The 20,002-nt window shown below is 41.4% G+C and overlaps 1 protein-coding gene across 5 annotated transcripts in view; it reads right to left on the bottom strand.

Moving 5' to 3' along the window:
• The window catches only part of odf2a (outer dense fiber of sperm tails 2a), a 57,100-nt gene that overhangs the window by 15,294 nt on the left and 21,804 nt on the right, over positions 1-20,002 (bottom strand). For all 5 annotated transcript variants that reach the window (XM_078270918.1, XM_078270917.1, XM_078270916.1 and 2 more), the window contains 11 exons: positions 17,490-17,677; positions 10,061-10,202; positions 9,732-9,857; positions 7,398-7,472; positions 7,155-7,226; positions 6,838-6,954; positions 5,081-5,266; positions 4,692-4,801; positions 1,453-1,588; positions 1,098-1,208; positions 691-954 (listed from right to left, as the gene is read on the bottom strand). In XM_078270918.1, coding sequence (XP_078127044.1) covers positions 691-954; positions 1,098-1,208; positions 1,453-1,588; positions 4,692-4,801; positions 5,081-5,266; positions 6,838-6,954; positions 7,155-7,226; positions 7,398-7,472; positions 9,732-9,857; positions 10,061-10,202; positions 17,490-17,677 — 1,527 coding nt within the window. The remainder of the gene's footprint in view (positions 1-690; positions 955-1,097; positions 1,209-1,452; positions 1,589-4,691; positions 4,802-5,080; positions 5,267-6,837; positions 6,955-7,154; positions 7,227-7,397; positions 7,473-9,731; positions 9,858-10,060; positions 10,203-17,489; positions 17,678-20,002) is intronic.

Genomic DNA, 20,002 nt, shown 5'->3' with positions numbered 1-20,002 from the left:
CAAAAGTTAACTTTAACAATACATTTGTTGTAAATATATAGTAGCCTATATCACATACAAAGTTGTTTTTAGTGCTACTGGAATTTAAAATTCAAACCACACTTTCCATAAATGCTATGACCCTAGTGTCCATTTATTTTTTTGCCAATGGCTATGCTTTTGCTGAAAGCATAGGGCTTACTTCTCATTTAGTTCCATAAAACAATTTTCTTTTGTACCATAAGCATTCATCAAAACTTCCAAATCTGATTTGGTATTACACATTACAATGAAAATTGTTGTATGGAGGCTAGTGTTTGAATTTGGCATATCGTCTTCTCAAAATCTATGTTGTAATACTGTGTGTATATATTGGCCTAATTAACCTATTTATATATTTGATGACAATGTTACACAGCTCTGTTTACACTTTTTATTTATTTTTGTTTTGTTTTTACACTTGCTTTGGCAATGTTAACGTCTGCTTCACATGCCATGCCTAGCAGTGTAGCAGAACCAAGCATTAGTCATATATATAAGCATATATATTTATTTAGTGTTGCTGCGCCCCCCCTGTTATAACTCTGGGCCCCCTGTAGGGGGACTGCTGTTGTAATATCTGATTCATTTTCAAATTAGCACTTTAACTTGGAATTGAAATCGTTATTTTGTGATGCAATCTTGAGCTTGCATGCAAAGAATTGTTGTGACCTTCATGCGGATATCAGTCAGGGTTGTGCTAAGCTCCATGCTGCGTCTATCCTGGCTGCGCTCCCTGTCCTGAGCCTCCTGCAGCTGGAGTTCGGAGCGTCGTAAGGCTTCGGGAAGAGACTCCAGCTCCGCTAGCCGCCCCAGCAGCTCTCTGCGCACCTCCTCTACTTCCTGCTCCAACTCCCTGCGCACTGCCTGGGCCTCCCGCTCCGCCTGAGCCAGCTGAGCATGGTACTCATCTGCTTCGGCCCGAGTTTTTCCAACCTGTGCAGCGTTGGTTAACAGAAAGGTTTCAGCTTTCGGCTTCAGACTTTTCATGAACATTAAAAGTGTCTATGGGACTGTAATCTGCTGTGCTATCTCATACTGTTGCATGCATTCCTAGTAGTACAGTACGCTTCAGATACCTGGATCTTATAGCTGTCCAGCAGGCTTTCATATTGCTGGATTGAAGCTTTGACCTGCTGGAGCTCTGACTGAGACAAAGCCAGCTTCTCCTCCACTGCAGACGCTGTAGCCTGACAGGAACACATTATATGTCATCAGTTATCAAATTAACAGGACAGTCCATCCAGCCTAATGTAATATAAATCAATGTAAGTCTACTGGAATGAAAAATGGGGATAGGAAGGATATTATCCAAGAGACAGAAGCACAACAGATACGTAGAAATTTGGATCAGGGTATGGTCAGGTTACCATTCAACAAATGTGTTCTCACTTTAAAGTGAATTACAGCTTTCTGTGGACTGTTAGGTGTTACCTTGAGAGACTGGTTCTCTAGTTTAGCAGCAGTGCTCTCTGTGGTCAGTCCATGCAGGTGATCCAGCAGGGCTTCTCTCTCCGCTCGGCCTTTATTCCCTGTACTCTGCAGCTGCTCCGTCAGCTCTGCTATATGGCTGCATCACATAACACAACAGCTGTCATATTTTCATTTATTTAATCAAAATGGTGGAGTTGTGAACCAGCAGTAGGGGTTAATTGCATCTAAAAAAGTCAAAATCTTTCTCTAGTTGCAGCCGGTATATTGATTTCATGACAATTGGAGCTTCATGCATTATTTGAAACACTTTCCATCAATCAGATTGCTCAATGGTCGGGTATAGGGTGGCTAAAGCATCTGCCAGGCATGTCCTGATCTGATGAGATCGCACCGCCCGTGATGTCAAATTGGGCCAGGGGCGTAAAGTGGGGGGGCCAATGGCCAACTTGGACCACACCCATCTTCATTTTGATCGTAACCACACACCTGTAAAGTTTCCTGACTGCATCTTGCACAGTTGTGACACTATCCAGAGACAACCAAAAATATAAATACCTGGCAAAGTACTCAAATCAGGAAGACTGTCTTCATGCCTACTCTATTTATCTATTTTCTCTCTTTCTCTCCTTTTCCTGTTTCCAACTGAATCAGTTGACTGAGGGCGTTCGCCAATCATTTCGTTGCTGTCAAATTTGAATACTGTTCCTTTCTCTGCTGTTGTCAGCTTTCATTTCAGTGTCATACATTAATTGAATTACTTTAAGCACATTTTCAATTAAGTATCTCTTGACTGAAATACTAATAAGTATAATGTTGACAGTGCACTATTTAAACTGAGTCAAACTGTGATTTTGCAGCACCACGGCCAATTTCATATTTGAAAACCTTACAAAAAGCTAATGAAAAATGTTTTATGAAGATTTATAGGATTATTTAAAGGTGATCAATTATATAGCATTTTCAGGTTCATACTTGTGTTTTGTGTTTGTACTAGAACATGTTTACATGCTTTAATTAAGTAAATGCAGCGGCATTAGGCCGGTTACACACTGCCTGCATGGCGTGAGCGTGGCGTTTCTGTTGCGTGTCAGCTGCGTGGCGGCTGCATGGATTTTTCTGTCTTTACACACCAGAAACGTGTCTGACGCGGTGCTGCTGCTGCTAGCCTTGTCTGGACACATGTATGTTTCCCATTAATAAAATGAAATACCATGTTAAACATAAATATATACTGATTTGATTACAGCAAAGACAACGTCGGCAGTATTGACGGGAAAATAGGCTACAGAATATTTTGTTCAGTATTGACAGGTGCAATATTAGAAAATCTTTATTATAATTATTATTATTATAATTTATTATACTTTTTTTTTTAAATTACATTTATACTGCATTTATATCAAAACCTAGAGACTTTCAAACATCAACATGTCATTTATTAATATGTATTTGTGTCTAAACGACATATAAACATCTTTTTCTATTCTATTTTGCCTGGAAACGCCTGGAAACGCTTCCAACACACTTGTGTGTCCCGTGACAAATAGGCGTTGGTTCTATTTCTAGCAGGCACACATTTTCGGCGCGGCTTGAGCTGCGCCTGAGACGCGCGTGTCACGCAGGCAGTGTGTAAGCTCTAACCTGTTAACATGGGAGCCGAAATATAAACGGACACGCCACGCAGCTGACACGCTCACGCGGCGCATCCAGTGTGTAACCGGCCTTACTGCACACATGACGTTTACAGTTACTGAAAGTAGCCTCCTAATCATTACAGTAAATCTTTAAAGAAAACACTCATACATCACTACAATACAGTATTTAAAAAGCAATAACCTACAGAGACTGTAGAGAGGGAGTGAAAATAACTTATTTGGGTTGGTGTGGGTGGATGATTTAAGGTATGCCGCCAGAGCCGATCCACGCATTCTCACATAATAATTAATACTTTCACAGTCACACATGGCCAGAATAATGTAGTCATATCTGTAGTGACTTTAAACAAAACATATATTGAAAAAAGCTACTGAGGGGCAAATAGGTGAACTTGTTTCAGACACTGCTCTAGGCTAAAAATTAACCAATGTCTGGTGTGCTGTGTAACTTTGGATTCAGGGATCCATTCATTTATAGTTCTGTAAACACATGCTCACTGTAATTTTAGGCGTTGGAGAGAAAGAGTTCTTGCATTAACCGGTTTATTAAACCATTCAAACAGCGCCATGAAGTACACAGTATCATTATTATTAGATGTGTTGCAATGTCTCAAATGGTGATGCGTCGCTTTAAATTATGCTGCTGAAAGGACTTGTGGGACGGCAATTATCTCCTTTCCTTTCTTAAAGGATGGTCCAGTGTAGCCTATGCTAAAGGAGGTACCAAAGGAAGCATTGAAGCACCTTTCCTTATTACTTAGACAATTTGAGCGGCTCTTATCATGGCAGCCACCTATCTACTTACGGGTCATTTTACTACGTTAGGAACCTTCGTAAGCAAAAAAAATCTCAGTCAGGAGGGGGGCTTGAAGGGACAGGCCTGTCTCTTTAAGCCCCCCTCCTGAAAAACCCCAGTCTGCTCTGATTGGTCAGTAGTCTGCATCTCGCTTTTTTCTCCATCTCCATACAGTCGGTGTCCAGCTTCAATGAAGTATACAGCAGAACTTTGTACCGTGAAAAACACCAAGGCTTCTGAACCAATGTGACCCGAAATTGGGAAGAAATTAACAACATTGGCAGCCAAGATTACATCTTTCACTGCCCTTAGCATGTAGCTACATGCAGCAATGTTAACACTGCAGTAGCTTAAAAAAGAAAATACTCCAGTCCTGGCTACCTGGAGCAGATGACCAATCATAGAAGGCCGGAGAAGGCTGCACCAAGCCAAGAGTAGAAAAAAACTGTTGAAACCAGAGCATTCAAAACAGTGGGAAATCTGAACGTTTTAGCTTACGGGGTTTCTCTGAAATACATTTACCTCATTATTTGAAGCTCTGGTTATGTTTAACATGAAAATCCGACTTTATAACAGAGATATGACAGAAAATACGGAAAAGCATAATAGTTCACCTTTAATTATTTTCCAAACGGTCACCACAGCTTTCTTTGCCTGCACGCCATTACTTAGCCGTCTTTCAGCTGTAAATAGCTCCTCCATGCAAACTAAAATTGGTGCAAAATCACTAGTTTCATAGTTATATTTATACTTGTCTGCAGCTGGAGCTGTAACAGAGCTGTAGTTACCTGTTCAACAGTGAAAGTTCAATCTCCAGTTTACTCTTGTCTTTCACTTCTTGGGCATGGCGACTTTGCCAGGTCTCAGCTGCCAACCGTGCATCGATAACCTGCTTCTCCTGTTAAAAAAAGTTTAATGTTTTTACTTGATTCTGTTACAGACACCAGTGCTAAAGAAGAGTGGGGGTGTGTGATAGGGCTTTAAGATCTCTTTCAAGAGGAATAACTAAATAAGTGTTTCTTTAACATATGGCCAGTAATTTAATAATTGACAAAAGCACTTAGTGAGGACGTTATAGTTAGTAATAGTAATTTTATTAACCTAACATGCCTGTGTGTCGTGACTAATCAATATAAAGCTTTAGTTGAACAGCCTGCCTGCTCTGACATGTCCCTACCATGTCCAGTAGCTGGACGCTCAACTGGCCTGCAGTGTCCTCGCTGCGCTCAGCTCGCTGTTTCTGGGCTCGTGTGGCTCGTTTCATAGCCTCTCGGCCTGCACTGGCCTGCTGCCTCAGCCTCATCAGCTGCGTCATCAGATGCTCCATCTCTGCCTTCTGCTGGTTGGCTGCTCGCTCCAGATTCTGAACCAATGAAAAGGACAAACCCAAGGATTACAGTTGGGTTCATTGTTTGTGCTTTCTATTTGTACAGCAGATTATCAGACATATTGAGACATATTGAAACAATGGCCCTCATTTATCAACCTAACGTAGAAACCAGTGCAGATATGAGCGCAGATATCTTCTTACGACAGGCTTACCGTGTGATTCATGAAACGTTCGTATCACACCAATCGGAGCGTAAGGATGGTCGTACATTGATAAATGCAGCGGCTGGAAACGATCGTAATTTAAATATCACGCCCCAATATATTCTCGGTTTTGAGGCCTCGCCCCTACAATTTATGACATGGCGAGACGTAATCCGGCTGAGAAGCGGCACTTTTCAGAGGTGGAGATTGAAACCCTGATATCTCAGGTTCATTTGCACTAACGTGTGTACTATTTGGCAGCCTGAAAACTGGTATTTAAGGCTGTAGAAAGAATGCGGAATGGAAAGAGATCACTGATGCAGTCAACAGTGTTGCCGTAGTAAATCAGACTCCAGCTGAAGTTTATTTAATGTACATCCTTGACATATGTATGCGTCCTAATAGTAATATACAGGCTTATATTGCAATATCTTAGGCCTACATGGTGTACCTATATTTAAATAAACACACAGTAGCGGAGTTTATGCAGTGTCTTTTATTTTTCTTGTGTTTTTTTCATGAGTCAGAACCAGGCAACAGCTGTGAGGGAGAGCGAGTGTCCTCCGCCCCCCGTGCTGGACCACCACCCCGACCCTGTCTCCTGACAGCCGAGGGGCTGGAAAAACAAGCCGAAAAAACTTTAAAAGAGAAACAAAAACCTGAAGAATAAATACAAATGTTGTGCATTGTCTTCCTGTATTGAATATCATTGCCAAACATAACACTATACCTTCTAAAAGCGAGGAATAATATCCTGTCTCCTTCATATAGCCCCAGTGGGGCTGTGCTGGACACTGCTCTCTGGGCATAGAGTCATCTGGCTCCATCTCTACATTTATGGCACCCTGTTTTCCTGCGCGATGTTGTGCAGAACCCCACAGGCTAAAACTATGTTGCAGACTTTCTCTGCCGTGTATGGTTGATATCGCTGATGCAAGACAGAGCCATCTGCCCTTAATAAATCCGATGGAGCGCTTGACCGAGGCCCGTGCGCGTACGTGTGCACTGTTACCGGCGCATAGAGGTCCTCTATAAGAGCCAAATCTGCCATTGCTGATAAGTGATCAACTGATGATTTCTCTTTCTCCTCTCTCTCTCTGTTAAACTGATTATATGCTGCACCGCAAGTCCACACTGACTCGAAAACTTGTGTACACGAGTTCAGACCAGACGTGAGATTTTAATCGCAGCCTACGATCACGTTCAAATTGATAAATGCCTTGCTTTGCATAGGAATCGGCGTACGCACGTTTCATAAATGAGGGCCAATGAGTCTGACTGCAGTCGCCTTGGTGACAAAATAACTAACTTTTACCAACTACATAATTATAATACACACCAACAACAACAGATAATCACACATGATGGCACATGCTATCACAGACAGGTCCTATGACAAACCTTTATCTGCACAGTAAGACGGTTGTTCTCAGCTTCTTTGTTCCGGAGCTGTCCTTGTAAATGAGCTCTTGTTGACTCCAGACTCTTGGACAAATCAGCTGTGCTCTTGGCATTGTCCTGCATTACCAAAATACAGCAGAATTTAAATTAGGGACAAACATATATTCTGCTTTGACCTACATACTGTAGCAAAAGGATTAAATGCCTCAGTAACATATAGGTTCGTTTTGGAAACCTTTTTCAGACAGCTTCACAGTTTAACAAAGCTGTATTTACAGTAAAAAGCATCCAAATACTGACAGCCATGCTCACAGTACCTTTTCAGTATCTATAACTTTGGAGAGTTGATTAATCTCTCTTTGCTTCTCTTGAAGTTTCACTACAAGATGCTGTAAAAGAAAAAGTTAGGCAAGCTTTATTTAAAGAGCAGTTCATACACAGGGAAAATGTGTTTTACTCGAAAATAAAAAATACACAATACATGGGAAAAATATATGATAGCTATCATTTTGGCTAATTAAAATTAAATAAAGTAGAATTAGGCCTTCTATCACACTCACAGCATTTTCTGCCTCTGTGTCAACCAGTCTCTTGAGTAATGCGTCTTTCTGCTCTGATGCTTGGATTGACTCCATCTGCTCAAAACATCAAGAGGCATGAAAGTTAGTCATTCTGCTTAAAAAAAATAAAAAATAAAAATAATAATAATATATATACACAGTACTGTTTTAGGCAGGTATGAAAAAATGCTGTAAACTAAGAATGCTTTCAAAAATGGAAGTGTTACTAGTTTATTTTCATCAATTAACAAAATGCAGTGAATGAACAGAAGAGAAATCTAAATCAAATCAATATTTGGTGTGACCACCCTTTGCCTTCAAGACAGCATCAATTCTTCTAGGTACACTTGCACGAAGTTTTTGAAGGAACTCGGCAGGTAGGTTGTTCCAAACATCTTGGAGAATTAACCACAGATCTTCTGTGGATGTAGGCTTCCTCAAATCCTTCTGTCTCTTCATGTTATCCCAGACAGACTCGATGATGCTGAGATCAGGGCTCTGTGGGGGATATGCCATCACTTCCAGGACTTATTGTTCTTCTTTACGCTGAAGATAGTTCTTAATGACCAGAATACATTTGGGGTCAATCATACACCTCCCTGATGGTATTGCATGATGGATAAGTATCTGCCTGTATTTCTCAGCATAGAGGACACCATTAAATCTCCAACTACATTTGCAGAAATGCAGCCCCAAACTTGCAAGGAACCTCCACCATGCTTCACTGTTGCCTGCAGACACTCATTATTGTACCGCTCTACAGCCCAAATATTTAAAATTATGACTCATCAGTCCAGAGCACCTGCTGCCATTTTTCTGCACCCCAGTTCCTATGTTTTCGTGCATAGTTGAGTTGCTTGGCCTTGTTTCAATGTTGGAGGTATGGCTTTTTGGCTGCAACTCTTCCATGAAGACCACTTCTGGCCCGACTTCTCCGGACAGTAGATGGGTGTACCTGGGTCCCACTGGTTTCTGCCAGTTCTGAGCTGATGGCACTGCTGGACATCTTCCGATTTCGAAGGGAAATAAGCTTGATGCGTTTTTCATCTGCTGCACTAAGTTTCCTTGGCCGACCACTGCGTCTACGATCCTCAACGTTCCCTGACTTTTTGCAAGTGTACCTATAAGAATTGATGCTGGTTTGAAGGCAAAGGGTAGTAACACCAAATATTGATGTGATTTAGATGTTTTTTTGGTCGCTCACTTTGCATTTTGTAAATTGATAAAAATAAACAATCATTTATATTTTTGAAAGCATTCTTAGTTTACAGCATTTTTTACACACCTGCCTAAGACTTTTGCACAGTACTGAGATATATATAACATATTATATTGCTGCTGAAAATCACAAAAGACAGCTATTTAGGCACCAGGAGTTGACATTATGACAATATTACCATGAGATGTGTGTGTGTGTGTGTGTGTATATATATAATAAAAATTTGTCAACTGTCAGAGGCATTTTTATACCATTTATAGATAGTAACTATACCCCTTAACATCTCTGGTTGTATGACCCTGAAACTCCACCAGGTGCAGAAGCGCTGCATTCCAGCCGTGCCGTGGTTGTGTTCCATCGTCGACCATACGTCATACTAAACCGGGAGCGTCTCACAAGCTTTTTTGCCTGCCCAACTTGCAGATTTCGTTGTTTTGTAATTTTTCCTGGATATTTGTGCTTGTACCATAAAGTAACAAGTCTACATAGTTTAATAGTTTCTTCCTTTTAGTCCAGTTATGAACGACATGAATCAAAGATTTCGTGACGATGTTTTAGTTGTTAAAATAGTGTAGTGATGTGATATACAACAGGGAGTCTGTACAGGGTGTTTATTTTGAAAATGGACCGGACACTCTAGCCCTTCCACTCCCTGCCGGCCATGTTGAATGCCCCGCAGTTCTGTCAAAAATAGACCTGGAGTGTATTTTTTGCGGAGTTTTACAACGCGCTGCATCGTGGCTGGTGGAATCACAAGCATCTGCTCTCGGAACGCCGCACAGACGTCCCTGGTGGAATCTAGGGGTTACAGGCAATGTATTTTAAGCTTTATGGAAATATTGATTGATGAAATCCAACTTTGCTTTTTGCAGTCTAAAAAAAGTGTCTTTATTTGTCAGGTTCACTGAGTAAGCCAAAAACGCACAGTCCCCTCAGACTGTTCTTCTAGAGGCATTCAATATGGGACAGAAATGTATTTGTAAAATCAAAGAGAAAAATCAAGAAAATTAATCTGTTAGCATCGCATATCCAAATGACCCTATGTATCCAGTTGTACATCTGACTCTCTGGTGTATTAGAAGATATAGACAGTGTTTTGAAGATGCATTACACACCTGGGACCCATGCTGTTCTCTGAGAAGGTGCCGCAGAGTTCGGTTTGTGGCCTCAAATGTCTCCAGCTTCTGTAGCAACAGCTCCTGCTGATGAGCCAAGACTGAAGACTCAGAGCCAGACAGCCTCTTCACCAGCAAGCAAAAAGACGGCGAGGAACAAAGGTTAACCAAAGAAGGGTGTGGGAACTAATCATCACCATCATATAATATCAATATTATTTCTGAAAACTAAATGTGCTGTTCTTTGCTCCAGAGAAAGTCATTAAGACAGACAACTTTTTTTCTCGATAGGGCACAATATAAGTGCCAACTATTTAGTTAATACTCACACTGCCATTAGCACCACACAGTTTGGAAACAGATTCTCGCAGGTCTGAGACTTGCTTGGCAACTGCTGTCCCATCCACCTCAGCCTCTGTCAGTTTCCTGTGCAGAACATCTGTGTCTTGTTGCATACTGTCTCCATCTTGTCTGCAAGACAAGACAGAAACAAACAGATTAACAAACTTTGTCTTAATATGATCATACCAATCAATATTCTTACATGTAGACAGGAATATATGAGCTAATACATAGACAACATGTAGTTTATGAAAGGACGTTTTCCTCACCACTCGAGGTTTCTGCCTAAAAGGACGTTCTTCCTCGCCACTGTTGCACTACATGCTTGCTCTTGGGGGAATTACTGGAATTGCTTTGTAAATTACAGAGTGTGGTCTAGACCTATTCTATCTGTAAAGTGTCTTGAGAAAACTCTTGTTATGATTTGATACTATAAATAAATAATAAATAAATCCTCCAAGTACGCTAAAGTTAGCCATGGCATTCCACAAGGCTCAGTGCTTGGACCAATTCTATTCTCCTTATATATGCTTCCTCTAGGCAATATTATAAGGAAACACTAACTTTCACTGTTATGCGGATGACACCAAATTATTCATGTCAATAAAGCCAGACGAAACCAGTCAGCTAAACTTCAAGCATGCATTAAAGATATAAAATCCTGGATGACCTACAATTTTCTGATGTTAAACTCAAACAAAACTGAAGTTATTGTGCTGGGCCCCAAACACCTCCCTGGATGGCATTGCCCTGGCCTCCAGTAGCCTCGTGAGACCGTCCTGATCTCGCAATCTCCAGTTTTCCACTCGCAGATCAGTCTGGCATCTTGAGACAGAGAAACTTTGGAGCCGTTCGCCAAATGACCGACCAATCAGCGTTGGTCTGATTTAGGTAGGTGCTAAATGGTCTAGCACCATCATATCTAGAAGAGCTCTTAGTACCTTATTGTCCCACTAGAGCACTACACTCCCAGAATTCAGAGCTACTTGTGGTTCCTAGAGTCTCTAAAAGTAGGATGGGAGCCAGAGCCTTCAGCTATCAGGCTCCTCTCCTGCGGAACCAGCTCCCAGTCTGGGTTTGGGGGGCAGACACCGTCACCACATTTAAGAATAAACTGAAAACCCTCCTCTTTGATAAAGCTTATAGTTAGGGAGTGAGGAGTTGCAGCGTCTGCCTGGCCCACCTGCTTCTCTTCATAGTCGTCAGATTCATCTACCATATAATCAATAATATAATAAAAGTAGAGGGAGGCAGGCCAGTACAGCCCGATCTGGTTGGGGAGCGTTCTAGCCCGACCAGGCTCCTCTCCTTAACCTGTCTCTCTTAGTTATGCTGTTATAGTTCTAGACTGCTGGGGGACTTCCTTCCTTTGACACACTGAGCTGCTCTCTCCTCTTTCCATTTGTTTCCATTTGTGTGCATCCTTGTCCCAGAAATGCTTGTTACTAACCTAGCTCTGGGGAGTTTACTCCCCGGAGTCCTTATGTTTTTCTTTTCGCCCAGCATATTTCCTTGGATTAGGATGGCACCAAGATCTTGGATGCAGCTGTCGCCATGGTCCTGCTGCACTACCTGCTACGCTCTGCGGTGCCCTGCAGTGTCCTGCTGCGTCCTGCTATGCTCTGCTGTGCCACGCTACATCCTGTAACGCCCTGCAGTGCCCTGCTATGACATGAACTACTACGACTACCATTTGTAGTCACTGTTCCATTATCTTTATTGTGACTATTATTGCCACTGTTCATCACATCCCCAACCGGCACTGTCAGACACCGCCTACCAAGAGCCTGGGTCTGCTGAGGTTTTTCCTCGCCACTAAATGCTTGCTCTTGGGGGAATTACTAGAATTGTTGGGGCTTTGTAAATTATAGAGTGTGGTCTAGACCTACTCTATCTGTAAAGTGTCTCGAGATAACTCTTGTTATGATTTGATTAGGGCTGTCAATCGATTAAAAAATGTAATCTAATTAATTACATACTCTGTGATTAATTAATCGAAATTAATCGCATACATAATTAATGGTGCCTGAACCGATACTTTTTAAGAAAGTAAAAAAAGAAAAGAACAAAAAAGGGTACTAAACAACAGTTGGTGACATTAAAGAATGGCTTGTTATTGCTAAGACCATATGGTCAAAATTAAATGATTTAATAATAATGTATAACAATAACTTATTTCACTAGTAAATTGCTGTTGAACGACAAAAACAACCACCAGATGGGAAAAGGACATTTACAATAACTTCAAATGCACCACGAGGCTGTAGTTTACCAGTTTCAATGAACGCACCGTCTGTGTTGTTTTTCCGACGGCAGTTGCAGATTGTTACATACCGGTGTTGAATCCTCTACAGTAAAACATAGTCAAACTGTACACCGTTTAGTGTTAGCTGTCAGCATTTTAACTGTTTTTAATCCAGCTACTAGCTAGAGGTAGGCTAACGTTAGCTGCTGTCGAGTATAGTGTTAACTAGCGTCACGTGCAGCGATGTTTGTGTTGCCTGTATGGTCTGTTTCAGAGCATCAGAGAGAAGCGCAGACATATCATTGGCACCAGATTTCAGTAGCCAGGGTTGGCAGGAAGATTTTGTAGTAAATGTTCCAATTAATGATCCAGGCAGCACATTCTCGTCTCCCTCCTTCATTTTACAGTCGAATGGTGGCTAGAACGGCTCCGGGTCAAACGTCAACATGGAATGGATTAATCTGCGCTATTTTTTCTCAGATTAATTAATCGAAATGAACGTGTTATTTTGATAGCCCTAGATTTGATACTATAAATAAAATTGAATTGAAATAAAATTGAAATGAATTATATTGAGATCCTAGTTAGAAAACTGTTAGGCTTTGTTGTTTTGAGATTATAAAAGACGAAAGTGTCAAATTAGGGGAAAAAAATGTAGAAACAGGATCTAAATTCCAACTAACAAATTGAATTTTTTCCACTGGAGCGGCATCAGACAGCTTTTCTTTATCCTGAATATTATGACCCTGGATTTACACTTGTTCCAATATGCATCCTAACTGTAAATGTTTTTCCATAAACATAGCTAAAATGAACATAGCATAGCTCTAAATCATAGGGGCCAGGACTGAAAACCAGACCTTTGACTATGTCTTGTCTTAAAGATCAGTACTATATTCATCAAGAATCTCAGAGTAGGAAATCAGTCCCAATTGAGTTACATGGAAATGGAAGTCAAGCAGAAAAAACCCATGTGAAAAATCCATGTTGCAAAAATGCTGGATTACGTGCTATTAAAACACACACATATATATATATATATATATATATTTTTTTTAGTGCTGTCAAACGATTAAAATATTTAATCACGATTAATCGCATTAATGTCATAGTTAACTCGCAATTAATCGCACATTTTTATCTATTCTAAATGTCCATTTCTTTTTCTCCAATTATTTTTTCTCATTTTAATGTTCTTATCAACATGGAAAAGTGGATTGGCTTGCTTTGTGCTTTTGTCGCCTGGCTTTGACGAAGGGGCAGAGAATTCGCATCAGCTGTGTGCTTGGCCATCAAGTGGTATTTCAGACTGGACGTGCTGCGATGATAGCTCAGTTCACAACGACAAAACACACAGATCACTTTGGTCTTGTCAATGGAACAATTTGGCATCCATTTCGGCATCTCGCGCTCGCTATCCACTCAAAACGTAACGTTAGCCTACTACTCTTTGGCCGGCTCGCAAGCCCAAACAAGTATGTGCAGCGTGCCTGTTTTGTTTCCGGTCTAGCTAGATCCGGTGTGGTGCAGGGGCGGACTGGGACCAAAATTCAGCCCTGGCACTGTAGTCACACCAGCCCACATTACCATGCAGTCCCACCCACGGACACATGCATTCACTAATTACATTTGTGTACAGATGGTGAAATAATATAAGCAGTAGCTTATGTAACAGATTTTTAAACATTTAATGTAAGTAACTGGCAAACAATGCTTACTACTTTTTAAAGAGCACACGTTTATAACAAATGTACACATACTGTCTCTGTTGATGCCGTTTGTGCTCAGAATTGGGCTTTGGGGAACACATAAAGCAAGGGGGGGGTCTGGTCTGGTCTCCCCCAGGAAATTTTGAGGGTAAAAGACTTCAATTCCTGCAATCTGATAAATTTTTGGGCACGTTTTGCTCCCAAGTTGAAAAATGTACGATTGACTTACATAGGCTACTGCTTTTACTGCTAAATTGTACAATAACACAATCATGTTATGGATACAAAACGTTATGAAGTGTAATGTTTTCTATATTCTATTGATCAAAAATGATCAGTGATATTGAGACTACAGTGTAATGGACCACCACAGTTCATGCATACATGTGAACCGCGGATTAATTGCAGAGTTTAACCTACATAGTGTAAAACGTGACACTATGTGAATGGGGCACAGCAGAAAGACGGAGCAGAACGACGCTGCTTGTTCAGGGTTTTCATGTATACTCCTATAGGCCTACACTTCGCATCAGGCATTAAAACCAACTATACCAAAACACTGAACTGGACTACTATTTAACGTGACAACGAGACGTTTTTAACCGGTAATGAAACTGTCTCAATTTAATACTGATGCCGTTAATACTGATGCCGTCTCAATTTAATACTGATGATCTGATTTTACTGATCATTTTACTGATCATTTGGCTTAATATTTTTATTTAATTATTATATTTAATTATTATATTTATTATTTATTATTATTATAACCATAGTGAAATCGTGCAAGCTATAAAAACCCGTCCTCTATGCTGTCGGCATGTAAAGACAATTTATTTGTATATTAAAAAAAAAAGAATCTGACCGGCCCACATTAAAAAAAATGGTCCGGCCCCACTGGCATTTGCCAGAGTTGCCAGATGGCCAATCCGCCCCTGGTATGGTGTTGTAGTTTTTCTAACGTTACTAGTTGCAACAGCATGTGAGAAAAACTACAAAGTTTGCTATGCCAAAAAGAACGTTAATCTCGCAATAAAAAAATTGACGCCGTTAAAGTGGGTTTGCGTTAACGCCGTTAATAACGCGTTTAACTGACAGCGCTAATTTTTTTGTTTATAGTGCAATACAAGTGACATGTATTTTTTCTTGTTTTGTTTTGGGGGGTCCAAGCCTGAGGGGGATGTGAACCGCGTTTGCAATGCAACGCAGTTCACAGATCCAGCGGAGCTGTGGAACCCTATTGTTAGGGTTCTTTTTCTTATTCTTCCGTTGATAAAAGTCACGCTACAGCCTAAACCGTACATGCTGGGGGGGGTGCCATTTTCAGGACTGGTCCAGATCCCTGCAAGGACCTCAGACAAAAAAACAATTCACCCACTTCCACCACTAGGTGGCACTATAGCAGAAAGAACGTGTTTGGCCTTATAACTCCCAAACCGTACATCGCACATGAAAATACACATATCCACGCGTTCCCTGAATACACCTGAATCTCCGAATATATGACACGCCCATTTCCGCCCCTACGTTTATGCGCGACAAATCGTGATTTAGCACTACAATGCTCTGTACCCAATTTGGCGAAGATCGGCCATTAGATGGCGCTATAATCAACGTTTATGTGTTTTAGCCTATAATTCAACGCATGCAAATGGGACATTTGCAATTGCAATTTCTCTGCCGTAGTAATTGCTATTGACACGAAACTTGTGATGCTTGTTCGGCATTCTGCTCTGAGGCTCTGTACCAAATTTGGCGAAGATCGGCCATTGGCGGGGCACTATAGCCAACGTAGACCAGTTTTGGCCCTTCTACTCAATTAATGTTAATGATATATTTGCAACGGCAATGTACCACAGACCTTGCGGCTCACACCTTTCGATATTTACTGACGTTTCTCTCCCCACCGTTACGCTTTGGGTCCCGCTTTTGCGCGCTCCCGGGTCGTCGGGGGCGACTCGCGTAGGGGCGACTGGCGCAAGGAGGCTTGGACCCCGTCATAACTGATTGCAGTTCAAGTTAGGGGTCCAAGCCCGAGGGTTGGGAGAACACATATCCACCTGCAGGTGGCGCTATAGCAGAAAAAACGCGTTTGGCCCTATAACTCCCAAACCGTACATTGCACATTCAAAAACCATATATCCTCCTGTTCCCTGGATCCAACTGAATCTCCTGATATAGGCCACGCCCATTTCCACCTCTACTTTTATGCGTGGAAAATCGCGATTTATCGAAAACCTACTTTGCCAAACTCCTCCTAGACTGTACGACCAATCTGCACGAAATTTGGCAAGTAGCATCTCCAGACCGACCTGACAAAAAGTTATCAAAATAATTTTTATAGGATAAAACAAATTTGTGTAGCTAAGTATGAAAACACTAACTTTGCCATATCTCAACCAAAATGAATGCTATCAACGCAAAACTTTAAATTCTTATTTGCCTTGACCCTCTGGAGGTCCCTTACACATTTTACGAAAATCGGCCACTAGGGGGTGCTACAAGTATAACAACTTTATATCTCATGAATGGCTCATCTGATTTTTACGAAATTTGGAGGGTACCATCTAGGGCCACTCCTGAGGCCACTCCTACAGTAAGGTACGGATTGGTTAAAGTGGGCGTGGCCTATGGGACCCACATTTGGATTCACCACTTACACTAATGTGAACAACTAGGTGGCGCTAGAATGTTTTTTTGCCTTTAACTCCCACATTACACATCGGACATTAGAAAACCTTACATCCACGTGTTCCTTGAATTAAGCTGAATCTGATGGTATAGGCCACGCCCATTTCCGCTAAGAAGTGTGTGGCCATTTATCGATGAACGAAGAAGTTGTTGTAACTTGAGTGTACATTGTCATATCTACCCGAAATTTCTCATGTTTGACAAGGGTCCAGGCCTGAGGACAACTATAGGCAAAAATTGACTTTTGGTCATAGCACCCCCTGCTGGCAACAGGATATCAGCCTTATATGACAAACATCATCCGATTTACATGAAACTTATGTGTGGTCTACATGTGATACTGAGCCGCCCCCTATACTTTAACCACACCCACATACTCAGGCCACACCCTCTTTTATGACTTTTGAACCGTTTAAGGTAGACTATTGTGTGAGGTATCATTGAACTCAGCAGAGAGTTCCTTTTTCCATTGGTGACGATTTGCGATGTCCGACGGTCGCGCAAATACACAGGCGCCAGTAACCCTGACGTGCAAGGAGGTGCGAGGGCCCGTCCAACGCTGCTTGCAGCTTTAATTTAATTTCTTATTCAAATAACTTATAACTAAAGGTAAATGTGAGAAAAAAAGAAAAGATACTTCCTGCCCACCCTTTCTCATGTGAAAAAGAAAGAAGAAAAAGAACAGAAAAAAAAATAAAAATAAAAAGAGATGACTTCCTGCCCACCCTTTCTCATGTGAAGCACTATAAAAGTGCTTAGTATAATATTTACCTGTTGTAGTCGGTCTCCTCTAGCATCTTCTCCATGGATTGGCGTAATCTTGTGTTCTCCCGCTCAGTCTCTTTCAGCTCCTTAGTCACCTCAGCCAGCTCCTCCTCCTGCTCAACGATCACCCGGTGGGAGACACTCAGCTGCTCGGATTGACGCTCCAGCAGCTGCTCCTTCTTCCGCAGTTTCACCTGCACACGTACAGATGTGCAAACATACGTACAGATGTGCAAACATACGTACAGATGTGCAAACATACATGTAGACAGACTCACACAAACAATAGGTTACTGGGATCTTTGGGGACCCAGTAGCTCTTTCTGTACCACGACTCCATCAAATGACATCATGGTGTGGTAATAAGATTATTATTATTATTAGGGGGTCCAAGCCGAGGCTGTAGGAACCGCGGTAGCAAAGCTAAGCGGTTCACACAGCAGGGCTGTGGAACCCTATTGTTTTCGTAAGGATTATTATTCTTCTCCGCCTAAAACTCCCGCTACAGCCTAAACCATACATGGTGGGGTAGTGCCATTTTCAGGACTGGTCCAGAACTCCGCAAGGACCTCATGCGCAACAATTGACCCACTTCCACCACCAGGTGGCGCTATAGCAGAAAAAAATGCTTTTGGTCCTATAACTCCCAAACCGTACATCGCACATTCAAAAACCATATATCCTCGTGTTCCCTGGATCCAACTGAATCTCCTGATATAGGCCACGCCCATTTCCGCATAGACTTTTAAGCGTGAAACATCGCAGGTTACCTCCCCTTTCTCTGCTTTGCTCGCCCAGAGAATTTGGCCCGCCCATGATAAAGAGAGAGACATCATGGCTTACAAACAAGCAAAGTGGCAATTGGTCAAGGCCACAACCCCCACCCTCCACCTTGCCCCCCCCCCCCCCTCTCCTCCTCAATAGCATTTAAAGCTACAGACACAGAAATGGCACGTCCTAAGTAAAGCTCATTGTGGGACTGGCTCTATTGGCTGTAATTCTGCACCAAGGCTGAATTTTAGGAAAGAGACTTCAGATACAGTATTAGGAGACCACTAAGGCCTAAATAAAAGCATTCAAAAAGCAGCATGTCATAGGACCTTTAATGGGATATTTGCAACGGCAATGTACCGCAGACCTTGCGGCTCACACCTCTCGATATTTCCTGACGTTTGCATCCCCACCGTTACGCTTTGGGTCCCGCTTTCGCGTGCTCCCCGGGTCGTCGGGGGCTACTCACAACGGGAGGCTTGGACCCCCTCATAACTGCTTGCAGTTCTAATTATTAGCCTTCATCTGTTCTTCTAGTTGGATTGCCACGGTTTTGAGCAGAGCATGGCCACTGCGGTAAAGACTGAGCCTTAAGCTAGGTTTATTGTCGCCGTAGTTTCCCCAACTTGAAAGCTTGTGCTTTGCAAAGATTTAAAAAAAATGGTCTCATGGAAAGAGTGTTCGTAACATTGTGAGGCAAACAGTAATTTCTTGAAAGTAAGCGACCCTTTAACAGCCTCTGAAAACAAAGCCATTTTTGAGTGTTTTTTGCTCCGGTCACATTATTATTACTCACTGTGAGCTCATTTTCACTCTATCTGCAAGTCTGGTATATCAAATTAACAAGCACAACCATGGCCAGAATAGCTCCGAAATGTCTTTTGAGCAATATTACAAAATTATAAATGGCATAAAACATAAAAAAAAATGAAAAACATAAGTTAAACTTATTTGATAATTTATTTATTTTAAATAAATAAATTTATAACAGTTGAAACAGATAATTCCCTAAGGGTACACATGTATATACAATACAGGAAGAAAATAATTTTGGCTGTACATAATTCACACAAAGAATTATTTACAATTTTACAAACACCAGTGGTAGAATGTAACTAAGTACATTTACTCCAGTGCTGTACTTAGGTCCTAATGTTGAGGTACTTGTACTTTACTTGAGTCTTGTCTTTTCATGCCACGTTCTACTTCTTTTACTGCAGTAAATCATCTGAATACTTCTTCCACCACTGTTTACCATTAGGCTTTGCTGTGTTTTGGTGCTGAGGCCTGCAGTCTCAGCTTTTTGATCATGTAAATGGTTGATTTTTTGCAAATTTTTGAAGAAGGGCATGTTCAAGTTTTTTATCCATTTTGTGTTTTTTTAGCTTAAAGCGTAACGGAAACTCCACTTTTTAGATTTATCATATTTTCATTTTGGGTCAAATGGCCTTTTGAAAGGGATTGCTAGGGGCACTACTATGATCGCATCAAAATCATTATTTTTAAAACACTAAGAAGGCTCGACACAACATGAAACTTTGCTCAAAGTATCACCAGGGGCTCTACACATGAACTTGAGCATTGAGAACATTGTTTGTGTACACAGAGTGTACTAAAAAGAAAGGTTTTGAACAACTCACTTTAACTGTTTTTATTTCCGGTCGCTGCCATCTTGCCAGTCAAAAAGAGTCGATCTCCGAATGCAACGTAACAGGGAGGAGAGTAAAGATGGAAAGCTCCTAAAGCTT

Source organism: Sander vitreus, chromosome 16, assembly GCF_031162955.1.
Source record: "Sander vitreus isolate 19-12246 chromosome 16, sanVit1, whole genome shotgun sequence".
Taxonomy (NCBI): domain Eukaryota; kingdom Metazoa; phylum Chordata; class Actinopteri; order Perciformes; family Percidae; genus Sander; species Sander vitreus.
The sequence above is the reverse complement of the archived record's forward strand: the minus strand, read 5'-3'. Positions and strand labels throughout refer to the sequence as shown.